The 20,032-nt window shown below is 37.6% G+C and overlaps 1 protein-coding gene across 1 annotated transcript in view; it reads left to right on the top strand.

The window, feature by feature from the left end:
• The window catches only part of LOC129239537 (uncharacterized), a 49,668-nt gene that overhangs the window by 7,847 nt on the left and 21,789 nt on the right, over positions 1-20,032 (top strand). Inside the window, exon 2 of the mRNA XM_054875091.1 lies at positions 14,015-14,163. Coding sequence (XP_054731066.1) covers positions 14,113-14,163 — 51 coding nt within the window. The 5' untranslated portion in view covers positions 14,015-14,112. The remainder of the gene's footprint in view (positions 1-14,014; positions 14,164-20,032) is intronic.

Here is a 20,032-nt window from a genome sequence, read left to right as displayed (position 1 = left end):
GCACCCCAAAGATAATAATCTAACGGCGTCAAATCGCAGCTCCGAGGCGGCCAAACGATATCAGAATTTCGGCTGATAATGCGATCTTCGAAGACAGTGCACATTCTCGTACACATTCTGCAACATTACCATGATTTTCAAAGTAATGTCGCTATATTTCCCAGCGTTCTCTGAGCGTATACACAACCATTTTCGTTCAGCGGAAGAATAAAATTAATTTTCTGTCAAATCAGATGACAGCTAAGTGTTGCCATTCTTCAAATAATACCTAATTCAAATCCGTAACGATAGATGGCGGGCCCTGTACATACATATATATATGCTCACTCAAGTAGGAGAGAGCCAGATGTCGAACGTTGTCGAATGTGGGGGCCGATTGTGCTCTTTGTCGTTCGTTCCGCGCTCTCGCTTGCAGTTCAAGCAAGGTAACGACGCGTGAGCAAGATAACGACACATTTTTTCGTGCGTGCAGCCGGCTATTGTCTAGAGGGAACCGACTAAATAAAAGTAAAGTTATGGGTAAGAATGTGCTTCAACCCATGACCAATTCGTTTTTCGACCAAAAGTTCAGATTTTCAGAGCCAATTTAAAGTATGCAGCAATATCATTCCATTGGGATACTCAATGTTTAAAAATAATCAGGCTTCACAATCGCCGATCTTAATTTCAAGAAATATTTTAAAGTATTTTTTTTCACCGAGAATTTGGGGAAAGGGAACGTGATGGGTAGTTTCCATATTGAAATGACGGCTCTAAGATCAACTGTGGTGTGGGAGCTGGCCTATGCCAGCATGTTCCAGCCAGAATTGTTAGCAATCGGAGACGCATGCGAATCACTAAAACACTACAAAGGAATTTGTGTAAGTGAAGCAATCTTTTCAGACAGTCAACCAGCTATCAATGCATTAGATTTCAATTCCATTTTATTCAAACTAGTTTTACAATGTAGAGAGGGACTAGAATTGCCTGGTCACTGACTTCAATTTGGATTGTGATTTGGGTTCCCGGTCATAGGAATATAGAAGGTGATGTGATAGCGGATTAGCTAGCAAGAAGAGGTTCGGCACTAGACAGACAAAGCAGAAGCGGTGAAAATTGTTACCGTATTCAGTATTAAGATGCTGTCGCTCAAACATTCCCCTGTCACTGCAATCCTTACAAGTCACTGGAATCATGCGGTCATATTAAACCTTCTTTGCAATCCCACACCCTTTCGGTAAGTTTCCTACAGTGAATTAATGCTCTCTATGTCTGATAGAGATAGAAAGTTTGCTGTTCAACTTGGATCTTACGAAATGGATGTGACTCAAAAATAAAAAAAAAAACACAAGACGCCGCACGAGAACAGTGGTAGTAAAATGGTGCTAGTCGCTAATTAGGCTTATTTCAATAGAAATACTCAACCACTTCAACAACAATAACAAAAGTATGTACCGCAGCCTAGATGTATATTGATTAATTTTTTGTTTCCTTGTTCACTCCTCTCGGGAGCATAGGACCTCGACAAGACTTATCTTGTGTTGGTTTCGTTAATCTGTTTTGATTTCTGACAGGGCAGATGATTAGCCTGCAGCTACCGGTCCCAAGTAGTGGGAATGTCCACCTATCATTGATTAGGAACAACGCCTTCTTTACTGCTTCGAGCGCCATCTGTGTTTCACATTTTTCTGCAGAAGGATCGCACAGATGGTTGAGGACTACGCTAAATTTTGTGTGGCCTGCGCTATTACCGCAATCGCCCGCTTCCTCTTGCTGGCGCCACTGATGCAATGTGCAACTATTTGTTTTTGCTTGTTTTAGCAACTGCAATGCAAATGTACGGGATGTAATGGATAAGGTTTTGGGTTTGAGGAATGAGATTTTTTATTTTTTTTTATTTAGAAACAGTACTTTCCCTGAAAAGTGCGAGGACCGCGCCTTACGTGGGACTCGAACTCACAACTAATGGGATGGCAGGCTAGTGCACTTACGCTAGACTACCGGGGCCTATAAATATTAGGTACTATTATTATCATCCACACTTACTTACCAAAAAAATGGCAAATAATGAATTGAAATTTTTTTTTGTGTCGCAATTTTTTTGTCCGCAACTGTACTATATATCTACGTTGCGTTGCGGTTGCGTTGAATTTAATAATTTGATAGGAATTCGTTATGTTTAAATGATTAGAGCTCAATGTGCACTTAACCGCTGCAATGAGTGAGCAATAAATGCTGCCTTGCGTTGAAGCGTGACATTGAACCACAGCCAGCAGTTAAAATAAATAGTCTATACTTAAATGCAGAGATACATTTACACATAAATATGTGTTTACCCATATAATTAAGTATCTATAGGTATTTTTCGTGTACATTTGTATGCTCGTAATTGTAAAGTGACACTCAAGCTTGGCGGCTGACAGCAAATGCAACATGTCTCTGAAATTTCTACAACTCATTAAACCATCACAAATATGATAATGCACCAACAACAATAAAAATAACATCAACATCCAATTTGTGTGTGAAAATTTCGACATCTACGCACGTTTAGGTATTTAATTTTATTAATAATCGAAATGCGCTTAAGTGCAGCGGGCAGTTTAAGTTTCATTTCTTCACTGCTTTGTGTTGTTACTGGCTTTTCGATATTTTCATTATATTTTCTATTTATTTATCCTGTTATATACGTGTCTATGCCCACCGATGTGTTCACACAAATATTTGTCTAAGTGTGAATGAAGTACGTCTGCATTTCATGTGCGCTGTGTAAAGTGATAGCTTTGATAGCTTTGATTGGTTTACATTTGTTTTCATTCCATTAGCACCTCGTAAAAGAAGTGAAAACGTCACCATTTATCCGAAAGTTAACTCAACTACTTTTATTGGTATTTATTTCAAAGTTTCTGATGAAATCTTTGCGCTACTTATTTTGGAAAAAGATGGAGAAAATCAATTAAGGATGTGCCACCGTGTAGAAGAAAGATTATTTCATATTTTGGCCGTTAAATGAAAAAGTTTCTTAGAAGCGTTTTACCTCTTCTTTTTTTTAATTGGCGCGAAAAACGTTTTGCGATTTTGATCGGGTTTAAGAAAGTGCGCTAGTTTTTTCTTTCTCGTGCTAATCTGCGCTAGTTGGACACACCAAGTGAAATCAAGTCCACCTGATCTTTTCAACGCAGAGCAGGTCTTCCGCTTCCTATGCTACCACCAGCTGCTGTCGCATAGAATACTTTCAGAGCCAGAGCGTTTGTATCCATTCGGACGACATGACCCAGCCAACGTAGCCCCTAGATCTTTATTCGCTGCGCTGCTGCAGTCTATGTCGTCGTAAAGCTCATACAGCTCATCGTTCCATCGCCTGCGATATTCGCCCTCACAAACATGAAATTTTTCGCAGAAAATTTCTCTCAAACTCTCCAAGGCACGCCTCATTGGACGTTGTCGTCGTCCAAGCTTCTGCGCCATTTGTTAGGACCGGCTGGATGAGAGCCTTATAAAGTGTTAGTTTTGTTCGTCGAGAGAGAACTTTACTACTCAATTGCCTACTTAATCCAAAGCAGCAAGAGAGATTCCTCGTTGGATTTCAAGGCTGCCATTATTACTGGCATAAGTGCTGGTTCCTAGATAAACGAAGTCTCTTACAACCTAGATATCATAACTGTCAATAGTGACGTGGCTGCCGCTATGCGTGTGCTCCGACTGTTTGTTTGTTGGCAGGAGGTACTCCGTTTTGTCTTCGTTCACCACCAAACCGTGGTTCCATATGTAGAAGCACACGCAAGTGGGAAAAGTCACTGATTGCCATTCACTTGGGAGTGGTCAGGATGATTCTTCTGCATATGGCCGAAGCAGCTCACAATTTCCGAGCTTCGCCCAAGTACCCTCTGGATAGCTTCCAAACATCCGTTCGAGGGCGAGTTAAGGTGAGCATATGCAATGTTCTTCACTTGCAGGGGAGTTACGTACACCTGTTCATGCGATTCTGAGACTTCTCTCATGTCCTTTGGTTGAGCACCGCATCAATTTGTAAAAAGTGAGTTATGAACTTCCCGTATGTGAACTTATATGTTTACTTACACTCCTTGGTGAAATGTGTCTTAAAGCTTTTAACAGCTGCTTCCCATTGAATCTTCCATGTGAGTAAGTTTATTATGTTCTTATGTGAATACTATCACACGCCATAACTCTCACAAACTGCTCGAATCCGCAAGTTCGTTGCTTCAGTCTTCCGATAATTTTTATTACAAAATCTTTCACCATTAACTAACTGCAATGCTGAGACGTTGGTATCTGGTGGCAAAAAAAAAAAAAAAAAAAAAAAAAACAAGAAATATATAAGAGAAAATCATTAGTGGCAAACACTTTTCTTTTCTATGAATTCAATGGAAGTTTAATTTATAGTTTATGGTTTGTTAGAAAGCCGTGCATCATTCTAAGTTTTTTGTATTTATGCACAAAAGTGTGTACATCTTTGCCCCACTTTTGCATGTACATACGTATTTACACACATATTTATGAACACGCGTTTCTAAGTACGTATTTATTAACTTTTGCATCCATCAAAAGCCTATTAACACATTTCACTTGTCGATGCTGTTTGTTGATTGCTGATTGCTGATGTGGCTGTATAGTTGAATTTCTAATGGAAGCTGGAGTGTAACTATTTTCATTTTTATTTTTATTATTCTTTCAAATTATGTTTCATATACACAAAACATTCAATCACTGAAGTTGTTGCTGCATTCCCTGTTGACTACACACGCCCGTAAAGTTTTGTTAATTATGATCAAATACAAAAATACAACAAAAATTTCTTATTTCACAGCTTTACACACCTGATGGCGCATGATTTCTGCTGCGCCCACTACAGCCGCCACTGCCTACTTTTCATTATTGTTGTTGCACTTATGCTGTGCGCGCTCGCTATGCGTTTCATTCGCTTTTATGCATAAATAATGTAGAAATCATATTCACATAAGCTCGTTAATTACCCCACAGCTTTTCCCACAATAGACAGCACACACAATGGTCCGCACAAGAGTTCTCGCCTCGCGGTGGTCAGCCAGACGGCCAGACAGCCAGCTACGTAGAGTCGGTAAGCAGCAGCACGTTTGTGAATTGCTTTTCGCTCGTATTGTACATTTCATTGACGAACACAGTTGAAAACGATCTCACTTTTCTATTTTATTCGCACTCACGTTTTCGCTTTCGATGCCATTGTTAGCGCGCACTTCTCTACTTTTATGTGTTTTCTTCCTCCAGCAGCGCGCAGCAGCTGATCGCTTTCATGAAATTACTGTACTATTTATCATAGCTATCATATTGAAAGCAGCCAATAGCATTTATGTTGTGTTTTTTTGTTTTGTGTTTTTTTTTTTTTTGCTTTTGCTATTCAACTTCAATATTATGTTGCTGATTGATGTTGAAGCGAAGCGATCGAGTCAAGTGTGTAAAGTGGGCGCAAATGTGAATAATAGCTCAATGATGTGTTGTTGCTTTGCTGGCATTGAGGAAAGTGAGATTTGTACTTACACTTTTATTAAATGAGCTTAAAATAGCCTTTGGATATTTGCAATTTAATTGCTTTGTTGTTTCCGCATTTTGGTAAATTTTCATAGTTATAATAAGAGGGTATCGAATTTTGTGTGATTTGCAAACTCCCTAAGGGGCTTATAAAATTTTTTCCCAATGCACGTGTAGCCATAACAGCAATGAATATCTATGCATAAGAAAATAAGGTTTTGTAAACTAATAATTTTCACATAAGGAAATTAAAAAAAAAATCAAAGGCACTTAACACTCCGATTCCCATGCCATACGGAGCCGAAAAAGGTTGTTTTTTTTCGTTAAAAATCTTTAAATGTACATGTCAGCGCATAAAACAAGTAAATAAGAAATTGCAAAAACCTTTCAAAAATTAATTTTCTTTGTTCATTTTGTAAAAAAAAATTAAGATTTGTTTTGCTGACATAAAAAAAAAGAAAATGAAATTTTTTAAAACCTAACCCCTACACATAACACAAATTCTTCCTTGTGGAAATGTATGAAAAAACTTACAAACCAGATAAAACATCAACCACCAACAAGAAAAGATGACAGCACATGGACTTCTACAAATGATCAAAGCAGCGACATTGGGAAACTACTTTGAAGAAGTCTTGTCGAATGACGAAGGTAAACAAATCGCCTCGAATAATAATGTTAATACTGATACCATCAGAAGAGTAATAAAGGCAAGCACACAAGAAGTGATATCACGCATGAAAACTAGAATTAAACATAAAAAAACTCCCGAATATGATATGCTGACGGGCAAAGCACTTACGGAGCTACCAACTGAGGCTTAAATATTCCTTAGAAATGTTAGAAATATGTGCAACAGTACTTTTCGCTTACAACACTTCCCAAAAATGTGGAAATAAATGTGGAAATAATTGCGCTACTGACACCGGGCACAAATCAAACAGCTTTAACTCCATACCGACCTATAAGCCTACTTCCGAATGCATCAAAAATTGTAGGAAAACTTTTACATGACAGAATTTCTCAAATTCTTGACTCGAAAAATATCATTCCAGATCATCAAGTCGGTTTTCGAAAAAAAAAACATTTAACTATCCAATAAATACATCGAACTAGACAGAAAATAACTTCAGATATGGAAAATAAACGGCACTGCGTTGCTGTATTTTTGGACATCGCAAAAGCTTTTGACAAAGTTTGACACAAATGTTTCTTATATAAACCCAGGAAAATATTGGGTATGGGAATAAGTTTCCCCCTCGTAAAAGAGATGCCGCTACTGATACTATTTTTGTGTTCATTCTAGTAATATACTGGTGATTTGAAGGTGTATATATGAGGTCTCGATTTTAATAATTGGCGTTCGTTTGAAGCGTAAAGATCCTTTTTCATCTGACGTCAAAAATGTCTACGTTCGTCCCGGAAAAAACAGCATTTGCGGGAAGGTATGCTTCATTATTATCTTTTAAGGAAAAGTTCAGCTGAAACGTGTCGTATATTAATCAATATTTACGGTAATTACGCTCCATCAAATACGACTTGTAAAGAGTGGTTTCGACGCTTCCAAAGCTGCAATTTCGACGTGAGTGATGAAGATCGCGAGGGGGCACCGAAAAAATTCGAAGATACTCATCGACAATAACACAGGTCTGCAAAAAAATGGGTTCGGAATGTTCTATAAAAGTGTAGTGTCATTTCCGAAGTAATTTTTTACGTAGAATCCGAATCCGGGGCTTAAATTGCTCTATCACGTCAGGATTTTGAGATATCCTAACCTAAAAGTGCAAAAAACGCTGTTTTTGCCCATTTTTGAGGTTATGTAGCTACGAAGATTTTGCTCTTCATAAAAAGTAGACGTGTTATTTTAAATTATAAGTCTTCCTCTTTTAAATGCCGTTGAGTTTGCTCAAATATCTTAATTTTTCACTGAGATATCGCATTTTGAAGTTTTCATGTTTGTGAATTTTTCGATATTCGAAAATCCATTGAGATAACATGAGACGTTTGGTGACGTGTGAGATGCTTCTTGAACGGCAGAAAAGAAAAGGTTTTCTGCATCGCATCGTCATTGACGATGAAAAATGGCCTAAAGCGTCGAAAATTTTGGAGCCTGCCATGTGAACCTGGTTCAGCGACAGTAAAAAAAATATTCGTGCTTCAAAGGTTATGTTGTGCATATGGTGGTATCAGAAGAGTGTCATCAATTATGAACTCCTGAAACCATCTGAAACCATCACTGGCGAGCTCTCAAAGAAAATCGACCGGAATGGGACGGTAGACATCATGACAAACCGATTTTGCCGCATGACAACGCCAGGCCACACGTTGCTAAATCGGTCCAAAAATATTTAGTGGGACTGAATTGGAAAATCTTACCCCACTTGCCGTATTCCCCAGACATTGCCCCTTCGGATTACCATTTGTTCGGAGCAATGCCGCCAGCCTTTATTGGAGAGCGGTTCACTTCTTATAAGAGCAACACAAATGAATGGGTCAAGTCAAAAGAACTCGAATTTTTCGTCAGAGGTATCCGTATGCAGTCTGAAAGATGGAGTAAAGTTGTAGCTTCCAATGGCACATACCCTATGATCCTTCAGCTCCTTCGTCGCATTTTCTTTGATCTCCTCTATCGACTGAAATCTCCTTCCACGAAGTGGTAATTTCAACTTGGGAAACAAAAAGAAGTCGCACGGGGCCATATCAGGTGAATACGGTGCTTGCGTGATGGCATTTACTTGGTGTATGGTTAAATAATCCAGCACAATTTGGGCTCGGTGCGATGGAAAGTTATTATAATGTAAAATCCAAGAATTGTTTGCCCACATTTCCGGCCGTTTGCAACGTACAGCATCTCCCAAACGCTTCAAAACGGATAAATAATATTCTTTATTGACTGTCTGGCCCGATGGAAGGTACACGTCTTGGCAATCGAAGAAAACAGTCAACATCATCTTCCCGGTACTTTCTAAGCATAGGGTATAAAGTTCGGCTCTAAACGAATTTAAGCTTTCCTACTTATTTAAACTTAATTATGTTTTTTTTTCTTGTATTTCGTTACAAAATAGCTGCTATTGCGTTAAAACGTTTCTTATATGTAAAGACAAGTTTTAAAAAAATAAAAATGAAAATAAGAATTATTTACTACGTATTAACAGTTTTTCCAAAAAATACACTGAAAATATTCTTTCAAAGAAATTTGGGCACCACTTTATTAAGTTATGAATATTTTTTTTACTAAAAACTAGGTGGTTGTCGAGGACGAAAAACGTGTACGGGTTACGATAAGTGCGTAAGAAAGTTAGTTCCAGTTAATGCTTATATATTGGGCATTGCGAATATTTGCACTTATGAGGATAAAATAAAGAGTTCACAACCCATTGTATAAAAATATATTATAAAAAATGGCTGAGAAAGAATGCTTACAATAAAAAATTTAAATATAAATCTATATTTGTGAAAGTATATTTCTGGCTAACTTCAAAAGATGACCAATATTTTGAACTCCAATCCATTGACGTAGAGTCGGCAGCCATTATAAAGTCTTTCTTCAAATGCCTCGTCTTCCTTCAATATTTCTTTATGGCATAAGTAGAAAGAGATTATACTTATTATTTTGGCATATTATATATGGCCGAGGTAGCCTATTTTTCTGCTCTCTTCGCTATTAACTCTTCGAAGTACTTCAGAGTTGGAGAGAGATACGGTCGGTCCACCGAATTTTCATGTGCCCTCTTAGTATCCAAACTTCGAATGGTTTTATGAGATTCATAACAGAAACTTTCATAGTCCAAGTTTCCAAGTCATACAACGAAACTGACGAAACATAACATCTCACAAAGTATTCTTCTTCTTTCGTCTTTATCTGCCAATTCGATTTCGAATGTTGGCGTTCATACAACACATTACATTGATCTACTTACCAGAGTAACATTTAAATATTGCATTATATACATACATATGTTACTTTTAATTTATATTGGTCACAATTTCATATATTTCGATTTCTCGCAGTCTCCAATAAAGTTCCTATGTTGCCAATTCCGGTCCAGTGCCTTATATTTCTTAGACAGGATAGTTGTTTTACTTCTGTTTCCCCTACAGAATTACAGTCTGTGTCAGAAGAAAAAAAAAGTTTTTTTTCTTGTAACTTCAAGATATATGTATTTCATTCTGCGTTTTGCTACATAATAGACCCACTCAAGGGCTACGACGACAGTGCTAACTCAGGTTAGTGTCGTTCAAAACTTTCCCATAAACGCAATCAAACAAAAATGATTGAGAAGTACGCGAAGCGTTTTGAGGCGGTATTTTTTTATGCACGCATTCGAAAGGGCCGAAATTATCTTACGCCGCGGGGGGCAAAACTTATTAGCAAATCAAAAAAGTTTGTTGTGATGTGGAATCAGCGGTATAAGGTGTACAAAAATGTTGATGACTTTTTCGAGCGCGGCTTGAAGCGAGTGACAACAAAAAAGCAAAGTCTTCTTTGTGACTACGCCAAGCACAATCAGTTCTTGCTGACACGGGAATAGATGTGAATATCAATACCATCGAACGTCGACTGAAGGAGGCGAACATCCCACATCATCCAAACCACTGCTCTCAGTAAAACACATTGAGAAACAACAAAATAAGAAAATTAAGTCAGAGTATTGGACTGGCCTTCCCAGTTCCCAGACGCCAACTCCATTGAAAATGTGTGTTGAATTATAAAAATGTTTCTTTCTGGAAAGCCAGTCTATTATTTAAAGCAACTCGTGCGTCAACTTCGCAAAATCTAGTCCTGTTTGTTGACGAGCTCCGCAGAAAAGCTGGTTCAAAGCATGAAGAAGATGCCAAGTTATACTCGACAACGACGAAGACTATACGGTTTATTGAGTAATTGCGACTCGTAGTTTTATACTGTAAATACTGGGCTGCCCATATTCGACGGAGAATCAAAGAATTAATCAAAGAAAAACACAATTTTTTGATGTTGACGATAATAATCATTATATTTGGTTTAAGTAGATTTGTTGACATCACTTTTTGAATATGATATCTCTGAAATGGCCGCCTTGAGCCTGTATGGCGTATTGTGCCTGTTTTGCAGCATTTTCCACAGTCCCAAAAGTGGTTATCATATCGCGATAACGCTCTTGATTGACGGTAACAACTTGACCATCTTCATATTCGAAGAAAAACGGCCCAATAATCGTTTTCGCACTAACGCCGCACCAAACAGTCACTTTTTCATCATAAAGAGGTACCTCTTGAATTTCGTGAGGATTTTCAGTGGTGTAAATATGGCAATTTTGCTTGTTTACCGTCCAATTCAATAAGAAATGAGGCTCATCGGACATGATGATTTTGTTCCAAAATTGCTCGTCATCTTCAGCCATTTCGATGACTCTTTGGGCTCATTCCAATCGACGAAGCTTGTCCGTAGGCAACAATCTTTGCGTCAGTTGAATCTTATACGGGAATAATTGCAAATCAATGCGGATAATTCGTTGTAAAGAGGTCCGAGGAATGTCCTTGGCGACGCGTGGCATGTACTGCTCCATAGATAAAATTTGCTGAGACTGACGCTTCCAGCACGGTATGCCATTAAACGATCTGACGTCTCTGTCAAAAAATACAGGGTTGCCAGATGGGTCCGTCGAATATGGGTAATATCTTTTATACCACACAGACTGTAGTTGACGTACTTATACATAATATTTCTTGTTGCTCCATAAAATGACCCAAATACGCAGTTTACTTCTTTTGATCGTAGTAAGTAATTCATCATCATCTTGAATTTTAGGCAGTATTTCAGCATTTTCTACTCTATCGCTCCAGAGTATTTTTAGAAGTTTTTCATATATCCACAACTCAAATACTGCTATTTTATGTATGTCAGTCGTTTTTATAGTTCATGTCTTCATAGCCCACAGTAAAATAGGCAACACTTGACATTTACTCAATCGAATTTTTAGTTTCACACTGAAGTCATGATTATTGAGGGCTTTTTTGAATTTAATGAATGCTGCCCAAGGAGTTTCAATTGGGGATTTTGCTTTTGAAGGATTCCAACTTTGAGTAATCCAACAGAAATTTAGCACTCTTTCTATGAGTGCATAGAACAGCGTAACAGCATTTACTAGTTCTTGTGGAGAACTTAGACTGTCTGCTAAGAGGATTGCATAGTCAGCGTATATGAGGTTGTTAATATGTATCCCAATTACCATCCCTGCTTCTAAACTTTGTAGTGCTTTTTGGATTGTTCTTTAAGAGAAGATGTTAAATAGAATATCCTTGTCTAGCCCCTCTTCGTATAGGTATTGTGATTCTTTATGCATATAATTTCTTTCGTACTGATATTCATGTTCTATAGAATCTCAATGAGCTTATCGTGCTAAACAGTGTCAAATACATTTTTATAATCTATGAAACACACAAACACACAGTTCTCTGCAATTTTCAACCAGTACAGCATGCCAAATGCGTTTCAAGTGTTCCCATGCCTTTTTTAAATCCGAATTGAGTTTCTTCCATTGCCGAGACACACTTCTTGTAAATCCTTTTGTGTATAATTTTCAAAAATACTTTGAATGAATGACTCATCAAGCTTATACGTCTGTAACCGCAGCATTTTTGAAGTGAAAACTTCTTTAGAATCGTTGGGAGTGATTTGAGAAAAAGTGAAACGAAAAAAGCGACACTCTTGGCTACGAAGCGTTATATTATATGTTGATATAAACGTAGCGACGAACTAAATAACTTTTCGGCCAGCGCCGACAGCATGGCGTGATAGCCGAGCGGCTAGAGATGTGAGCTTCCGACCTAAAATCCTTGGTTCGAATCACAAGAAAAAAATTTTTTTTATACAGTTATTTTATTTTATTTTATGATATGTTTATGAGGAGCTTTTTTTCATGGCAGAAATACACTCGGTGTTTTGCCATTGCCTGCTGAGGGGTGAGCGCTATTAGAAAAATAGTTTTCCTTAATTTTGGTGTTTTCACCGAGATTCGAACTGACGTTCTCTCTGTGAATTCTGAATAGTAGTCACGCACCAACCCATTCGGCTACGGCGTTTGTTTAATTTTACTGATGCAAAAATGAGGAAAAATATATGAATAAAGTTTGCTTACTGTTTACACATTTTCCAAAGGTGACGGAGAACCAAAAAAAAAAAGTCGATTTTCAAACAAATGCGAGTGCATATGTGTAATTGTGTTAGAGTTTCGGTCACGCCCCAGCAAAACCGGCGTGCATATGTGTTTGTAACATTCAAAAAAATGTAATTGTGTTAGAGTTTCGGTCACGCAGGTTTTGCTGGGGACGCTCATAATAGCAACCGCGTGTGTATTTTTATATTCGTAAATATTTTCATTTTTAAATATTTACCGCAATTATGCCGAAAAATAATGCAGAAAAGTGTCGTGAATATCGACAGAAAAAAAATCAATAAATAGCATCACGGAATTCATTCACGAAAATTTAATAAAGTATACACCAGAAGTATCGCGGATACTTAGAAAAGATTACAATAAAGTTCCAATGATTTTAAGTGGCGATTTTAACGTAAATTTTGCATTGGACACAGCGGTTCCTTCAATTGACTTTCTCAATACAACATTCAATTTAAAAATGTGTAACAATCGCACTGAATCGACAACACGATCAAAAACAACCATTGACGCGGTATTTCAAAGATATGTTGACAACATCGAAACCAAAGCATTTGTATCAAATTTTAGCTATCATAAGCCACTCGTATCATTTGTTGAAATTGAAAACATTGAGGATGAATAATAATAAAATGAAGAAAATAAAATATGAACTTTATAGCAATATTATAATGAACCTATAATTATCCCGCTCCTAATGCTGCTTTCGTCTCATTCTCTCTCAGTTTGTTTTACGGAAGGTTTCACTTCTATCGCGTCTAACCGTTAGACTGGTATTTTTTTTGCACATTTCTTCTTTGATAATGCAATAAAAGTAGATTTGAGCCAGCCTTGAGGATACTTTCCCCTCTCGTAATGATGATAGTTAAAAATTATTTCGAGGATTTCAATGTTTTCATCATTTGCTAATTTCAAAATTTCAGAATGAAGTTGCTTTATTATCCTTGGATGTTTTGATGATATTTTTAATTTCCTCTTTTGTTATAGCTGATTCTGTTAAATGTTCACAAAGCATTAGGGCAGACTGATTAGTATGGAACGCAATTTTTACACCTATTATGGCTATCCCAACTGCGATCAAGCAAATGCACACTTAACTACGGTGGCCGCCATAAAAAATAAATAAATGTTAAGCATTACTTTCTAAGTAGCATAAAATCGCGGAAATGCTGCCATTAATCGTGGCTATATTTAGTGTCAATTTGCGCGCTAGTATCTGAATACTACGCAGCTAATGGTTTTTCTCCCAGCATAGTGGGACACATCCATATACAAACATAGAAAAATTAATATTTGAATACAACTCAATGGTATTATTTTACTTTTACTTTCAATATTCTTTTTCTTTTCAGTTTCAAAAGTGCAGAAAATATCAGCAGTCAATAATAGCTATCGGTAGTAAAAAGCTACGCTAATTACAACAACAACAACAGCCAAATAAATACTAACCATGCGGATCAAAAAGATTTGGTTGACTGTTACGTTTTTCCTTTCACTGCAGGTGAGTGTCTACCCAATAAAAAAAAAAATAAAAAAAATCAATGCAACATTTGCCCAGGCGTTCAGTCAGTCAAACAGATTGACATTCAATCAATCTAACTGTCAACTGAGCTTTACGTCTATCAGCCCATAAATCCATGTATGTCGCCAGTGTGAATAATATTAGCGAATGTAAAGAAATTTTATTTCCAAGTTATTGCTTTGATTGTCAAATGGTTTATTTTTTGTTTGTGCATTTGTCATTTTACAACGCCTTTGCGGTGTATGACAAAGCATCAGTCAGTGGGCATGCGATCTCGAATTGGAAGTGAATGTGAGAAAATGTTTGTTGATGTGAAAATATTTTATAGCAAAAATTGCTGCTAAGGAAGGTGGGCATATCTGAGATAACTGTCAAATGCATAAATATTAAAATAAACAAAAAAAAAGAGTGTTGTAAATTTTATAAAGATATTTAATAAAAGTAGTTTTCGCTTGATATTTTGAGGTTAGCGTGGGAAACTAAAACGCCTTTTATGAAAAAAAAGATAGATGGATATGAAAGGTTGCAAAACGAGAAAAGAGATTTTCGGTTATTTGTTGTTAGCGCGCTTTGCCAGATTAATTTTTATAATGAATAATTAGAGACTACTTTTGAAATAATTGTATTTTACTGCAATCAGTTTTTCTTAATTTTAACCCGGAATGAATTTCGCGGTTGATAAGAAAATAATATTAGAAGTGAGTAGCTGCTGAATGACAATTAAATTGCAACAAACATATACAAGGTGAAGTCCAAAATAAACAAGTCTGAGCAAAAATAGAAATTACAGGAGCTTTGTTCTGATAACTTCGAGTTTATTTATTCCAAATAGTCCCCTCTGCCTTCGATCCATGAGATTGTGCATAATCCTGCAATAAGCGCCTACTTCCTCTCTCGCGGTATTCAGGGCGAATTCGACGAATGCAACGCAACAAACGCTTCAAAACGCCAAGATGGAAAATTGCATTGATGGTTTGATCCGTTGGCACGTACTCCTTGTGGACAATTCATTTGGAATCGTAAAAATAAAAGAGCATCAACTTGATTTTCAATTTCTTCCAACGCGATTTTTTGGGTGGTTGCTCGTCTGGGGCCTTCCATTCGGCACTTTGACGCTTAGTTTCAGGTTCATGTTGGAAACAACTGTTTTTCCACCAGTTACAGTGCTGTAAAGGAAGTTCTCGTCTTTAGTGAGTTCTTTCGAGTGATGAATTCTGAGCAATTTTTGGTCCTCAGTTAACTTGTGCGGAATGAAACGTTCACAGACCTTACGTAAGTCCAAATGATCAATTAAAATACAATAAATCGATATTTTTCAGATATTCAACTCCGATTCCATGAATTTCAACGAGGATTTCGATTAGTTGATTTCGATGATTTCGATTCATTTACGAACAATTTCGATGGAGCTTTCGGTGATTGCTGATTTTGGGCGGCCCGTGTGTTCATTGTTAATGTTTATGTCCTCACAACTATTTCTGAAACGTGTAAACTACTCTCGTTCAATTAGTCGTTGCTCAGACGGCAACGAAGTGTCACGAGCGAAGTCTGTGCTGATTTTTTTCGTGTACCACCAACACAGTCTCAGTGTTTTCGTAAACAAGCCGCTATCATAACCCCGGTTACGTCAGCCAATCAGCTGATTCCTTCAAATTCGCTGAAATCCGATTAACGGTTTGATATTAGCCACACCCGCTGATTTCTTTTCCTCCGAACTTTTCATGAAATGACAGAAATACATTCGGAGGTTTACCATTGCCTGCCAAGGGTCGACCGCTGTTGACTTTTTATATCATTTGATATTTCATGTCCGACGAATTTCATTGTATTATCTGACAACTAAGCGCAGATGGTCCCACGATTGTTTGACATCGCCATATCTAATGAGTATAAATACAATTTGGGGAGAAAAAAGAGAGCAGAGGGAAAATAAGTGCCATTGCATTATTCTAACAGATGTGATTATATTTTTAGTTATATACAGTGCGCTTATACTACTAACTATAGCACAGAAGCTGATTAACAAGTTTTGCCAATTTATTTGATTCTTATTAAATTTTAATAGTTTTTATGATGACAATTTGACAATTTATTGGATTCTTAGTTAAATTTGTTCATAGTTCATAGTGTTATGGTATAAACACCATATAAATCTCAGTTTCCGATTTTGGGCTAATTTACAAAAAAAAATTTAAAAATTTAATTTTCATCAAAACTTAAAAAAATTTAATTAGCACTCTTACAACAATTAAGAATATGCAGTTGCAATTTCTTTTGTTGAAGATTATATAAAAATGTCGAAAATTGTAAACGTCTACGGGATTTTCGACCCTCTTCAAACCTCACGGTATTTATCCTACTGCACTGGGAATTAGTTTTCAAAAGCCGGTGACTGCGTCATATAAATCAATTTATCATGAGCTCTTGCTTCGAATAATTTATCTTACTGCTTTTAGCAAAGTGCGTTTAACAAAAATTATAGTTACAATATTTAAATGAATATGTATAAAATTAATAGTATTTTAAAGAATTTTATAAAAAAATTATGCAGTGTGATATATATCAAAGCAATCAGGAGCTTGCAGCACAACATGCCATTTCTTACATTCCCATACAATTTCACTGCGTTTATCCTGTTTCGCGCAAACCTGCCCTCTTCGTTGAGGCTTTTATTTACTTGTGAATGTCTCCACTTGGGAAATATCTCCACTGTTTTGCCTGCAAACGCAATGGGGTGTTATCTGAAAATTCTTCCGCGTACTGGGTTTTCAGGAATATAAACATTTTGTAAAATTTCTTCTGCAATGTCTAGCCAAAATTTTAAAATGAAAATTTCTTTGAATTTTGAATTTGTTTTGCTTTTTGAAATAAACAACATGCTTTTTTACAGTTAATTTAGCGGGTGTCCCTTTCACGTCATTGCCAGTCCAGAGCAGATAACAAGTTGACTTAACAACGCAAGAGATTAAGCGAGTTAGACTCTAGAATATAGTACTTCATTCATCTAGAACCCGCTTTTGAAATTATTTATTGATTAAGATTTCGTACATATTTTTTTTATCTAAATAAGCAAGGTTAATAAATTTAAAGCGTGATTATACGGTACAATAACCTAATTTTAGCTAAACAACATTATCCAAATAACTAATTTATGAGACATAAGACAAAAGAAAGTGCCTGCAAAAGCATTTGGTATGACGAGGAATGTCATGCTGCCGCAAAAAGAAAAGATGCTGCCTATAGAGCCACGCTACGATCGGGCGTAACGCGAGCCATGTGGGATCGCTATCGTGAGCTCAAAAAGGAGTGAAACGTAGGAGGAAAAACGGCCCAAAAGTTTTACCAGAAAGCTCTGCAGTTTTTAGAAGGTCTCAAGACCGGTGCGATTTCCTATAAGAAAAAAGACGGTTATCTGCGGACTGACATCCAGATTAGTAGAGCAACACTTCTCAAACCTGCAAAATAGTGGCAATGATGTTAAGCATGTCACAGAGAATGTGAAGATACCGATACCCCAATCGTTAACAACGGAACTGTTGTTCCACTACCCTACCATGACGAGATGAGAATAGTGACAACGCGGCTAAAGCACAACAAAGCCGCGGTAACCGACGGATTGCCGGCTGAGCTATTCAAACATGGCAGCGAGTCCATACATCAGCTCCTATGCAAAACATGGTCGAATGAAATGAGAGCATGCCTGCCCATTCGAATTCAAGTGTGCTTTGCCAAATCCATAAGAAGGGCGATACCGCAATCTGTTCCAATTAACGCGGGATTAGCCTTATAAATATTGCGTATGAGATCCTAGCGAGCGTATTGTGTGAAAAGCTGAAGCCCAGAGTCAACTAACTGATTGGGCCTGATCAGTGTGGTTTTATGCTTCGAAAATCCACTATCAACCAGATATTCTCAATTCGCCAAGTCTTGTAAAACGCTGTTATCAAATAAACAGTCGGCGCACTCGCGTATCGGCACCCACGCCCCTGTTGACAGTTCTGATTTCGAGGCTGTAGGAGATTTCATTTATTTAGTAAACAGCATTAACACTTATAGTAATTTCAGACTTGAAATTCAAAGGCTACAAACTGAAGAGCGCCTTATTCCTGTTGTAGGACACCGCCACTGGTTGCAAGCTGGTTACTAGGTAATGATTTCATTCCAACCAGCCCACTACATCTCTCTTTAGGTGCTACCAATATACGAGACACCAAAAAGGGTGCTCGTATTCGCTGATAAATTTTGATACCTGCGTTCAGAACGTCGCTGTAAACATAAAAAGGTCATATTATATTGTATAAAATGATGGTCATATTGTGGTTGAAATGGCAAGTAATTTTGTATGCAAATTATTTTAAAGAAGAAAAATCGCTTGCAGTTATTTCCCGATGCTCAGGCTATTTGCATGGAATTGGCGCAATGAAAGTAGCCGAACAAATTGTTGTCGAAAATTCAACTCGAAGAGCAAGAGTGAAGAATGCAGAAAAAGTGATGTCAATAAAAATTGATGAGAAATGTTGGTGGTTTTAGGCGAAAAATAACAGCACAACAGCCCAACAACACTAAAAAAACGCTAAACACAGCTACAGTAATTTGCATATTCAAATGTTAGAAAAAGTGAGGCAGCGGCAGCAGAAACAGCAGCAACCTAACCACAGACAAGACGACGTCAGTTGATGTTGGTAGCTCGACTTGGTTTGGTTTCTTCCTGCTGGCCGCCACTGCCAGCGGCAACGTGAATGCGAAAACTAACAAGATTTTTTGTTGCTTTTTTTTGTTCTGTCAGCCCAGAGGCAGCTATGTAGATGACGCTGACGATGATGACTTCGCTGATGATAGCGCCGAAAACCAGCTAGCCACAAAAACGCGTCGCGCTACTGACCTCCAATGCGCACCGCCGAAAAAGATAAAAATGGCGAATAAATGGAATGGATGAACAAGAAAACAAAAAAAAAAAAATAAAAAAAAAACAAAGCTCAAAAATGCAAAACGAGGTAAAATATATATTTAATGTGAGTGAGTAAGTAAATTCCAGGCAGGTTAGCAAACCAGCGCAGCAGACAACCGAGAAAAGCTGAAAGGCATATCGAAGGTGGTGTGCGGCAACAGTTGCGGTTGCAGTGGTTGCTGAATCTACAAAGACTTTGCACTGCCAACATCCAGAATCGGGAGAAAGTGTATAAAATTGCGCCAAGAACGTGATACAATGATGCAGAGGAGCGCGGAGACGTTGCTTAAGTCTGACAACTTGGCGGCTTGTCTGCTTGGCAGCTTGCGAAGTTTTACGTATGTACAATACATATATATGTGTAGCACTTGAGACCTGCAACATCAGCAGCATCAGCAACGCCAACAATGCATGCGAATAAAAAATGGAAAATAATAATGACACTGGCCAGAGAATTCCGCAACGCGTCGAGGGATTCGCGAGTTGCTTGAGTTGAGTGGCGAGGTCAAAAGCCAGTCAACGCCGGAAAATATGCAGACTGGCGACTGCTGAGAAGCGCATCGAATCACCACCAACTGCCGTGGCAATGGAAAGGAAGAGTGTTTATTGATTGTTGGCTGTGTACCTTGGCGCATCAGTCGCATGATTTTCACTTTCAACTTACTGCCTGCTGACTTCTACTTACAAGTTGCATATGGAAAGTGAAATCTCCCTTAATTGCTATGAATCGACAGCAGTCGCAACAACAATAATGCAACCTATGCAACATACACCTATAACAAAATGCGCCTTATTCCTGTCTAAGGGCTTTTCGCAAGCGACAGCAATAACTAAGAGACACAAAAAAATCCACTGCAGATGTCAAAATGTCTGATTTAACGGTTAAATACATCACGAATT

The sequence above is a fragment of the Anastrepha obliqua genome, chromosome 2 (genome assembly GCF_027943255.1).
Source record: "Anastrepha obliqua isolate idAnaObli1 chromosome 2, idAnaObli1_1.0, whole genome shotgun sequence".
Classification (NCBI taxonomy): Eukaryota; Metazoa; Arthropoda; class Insecta; order Diptera; family Tephritidae; genus Anastrepha; species Anastrepha obliqua.
This window is presented reverse-complemented; position numbering and strand designations above follow the sequence as displayed.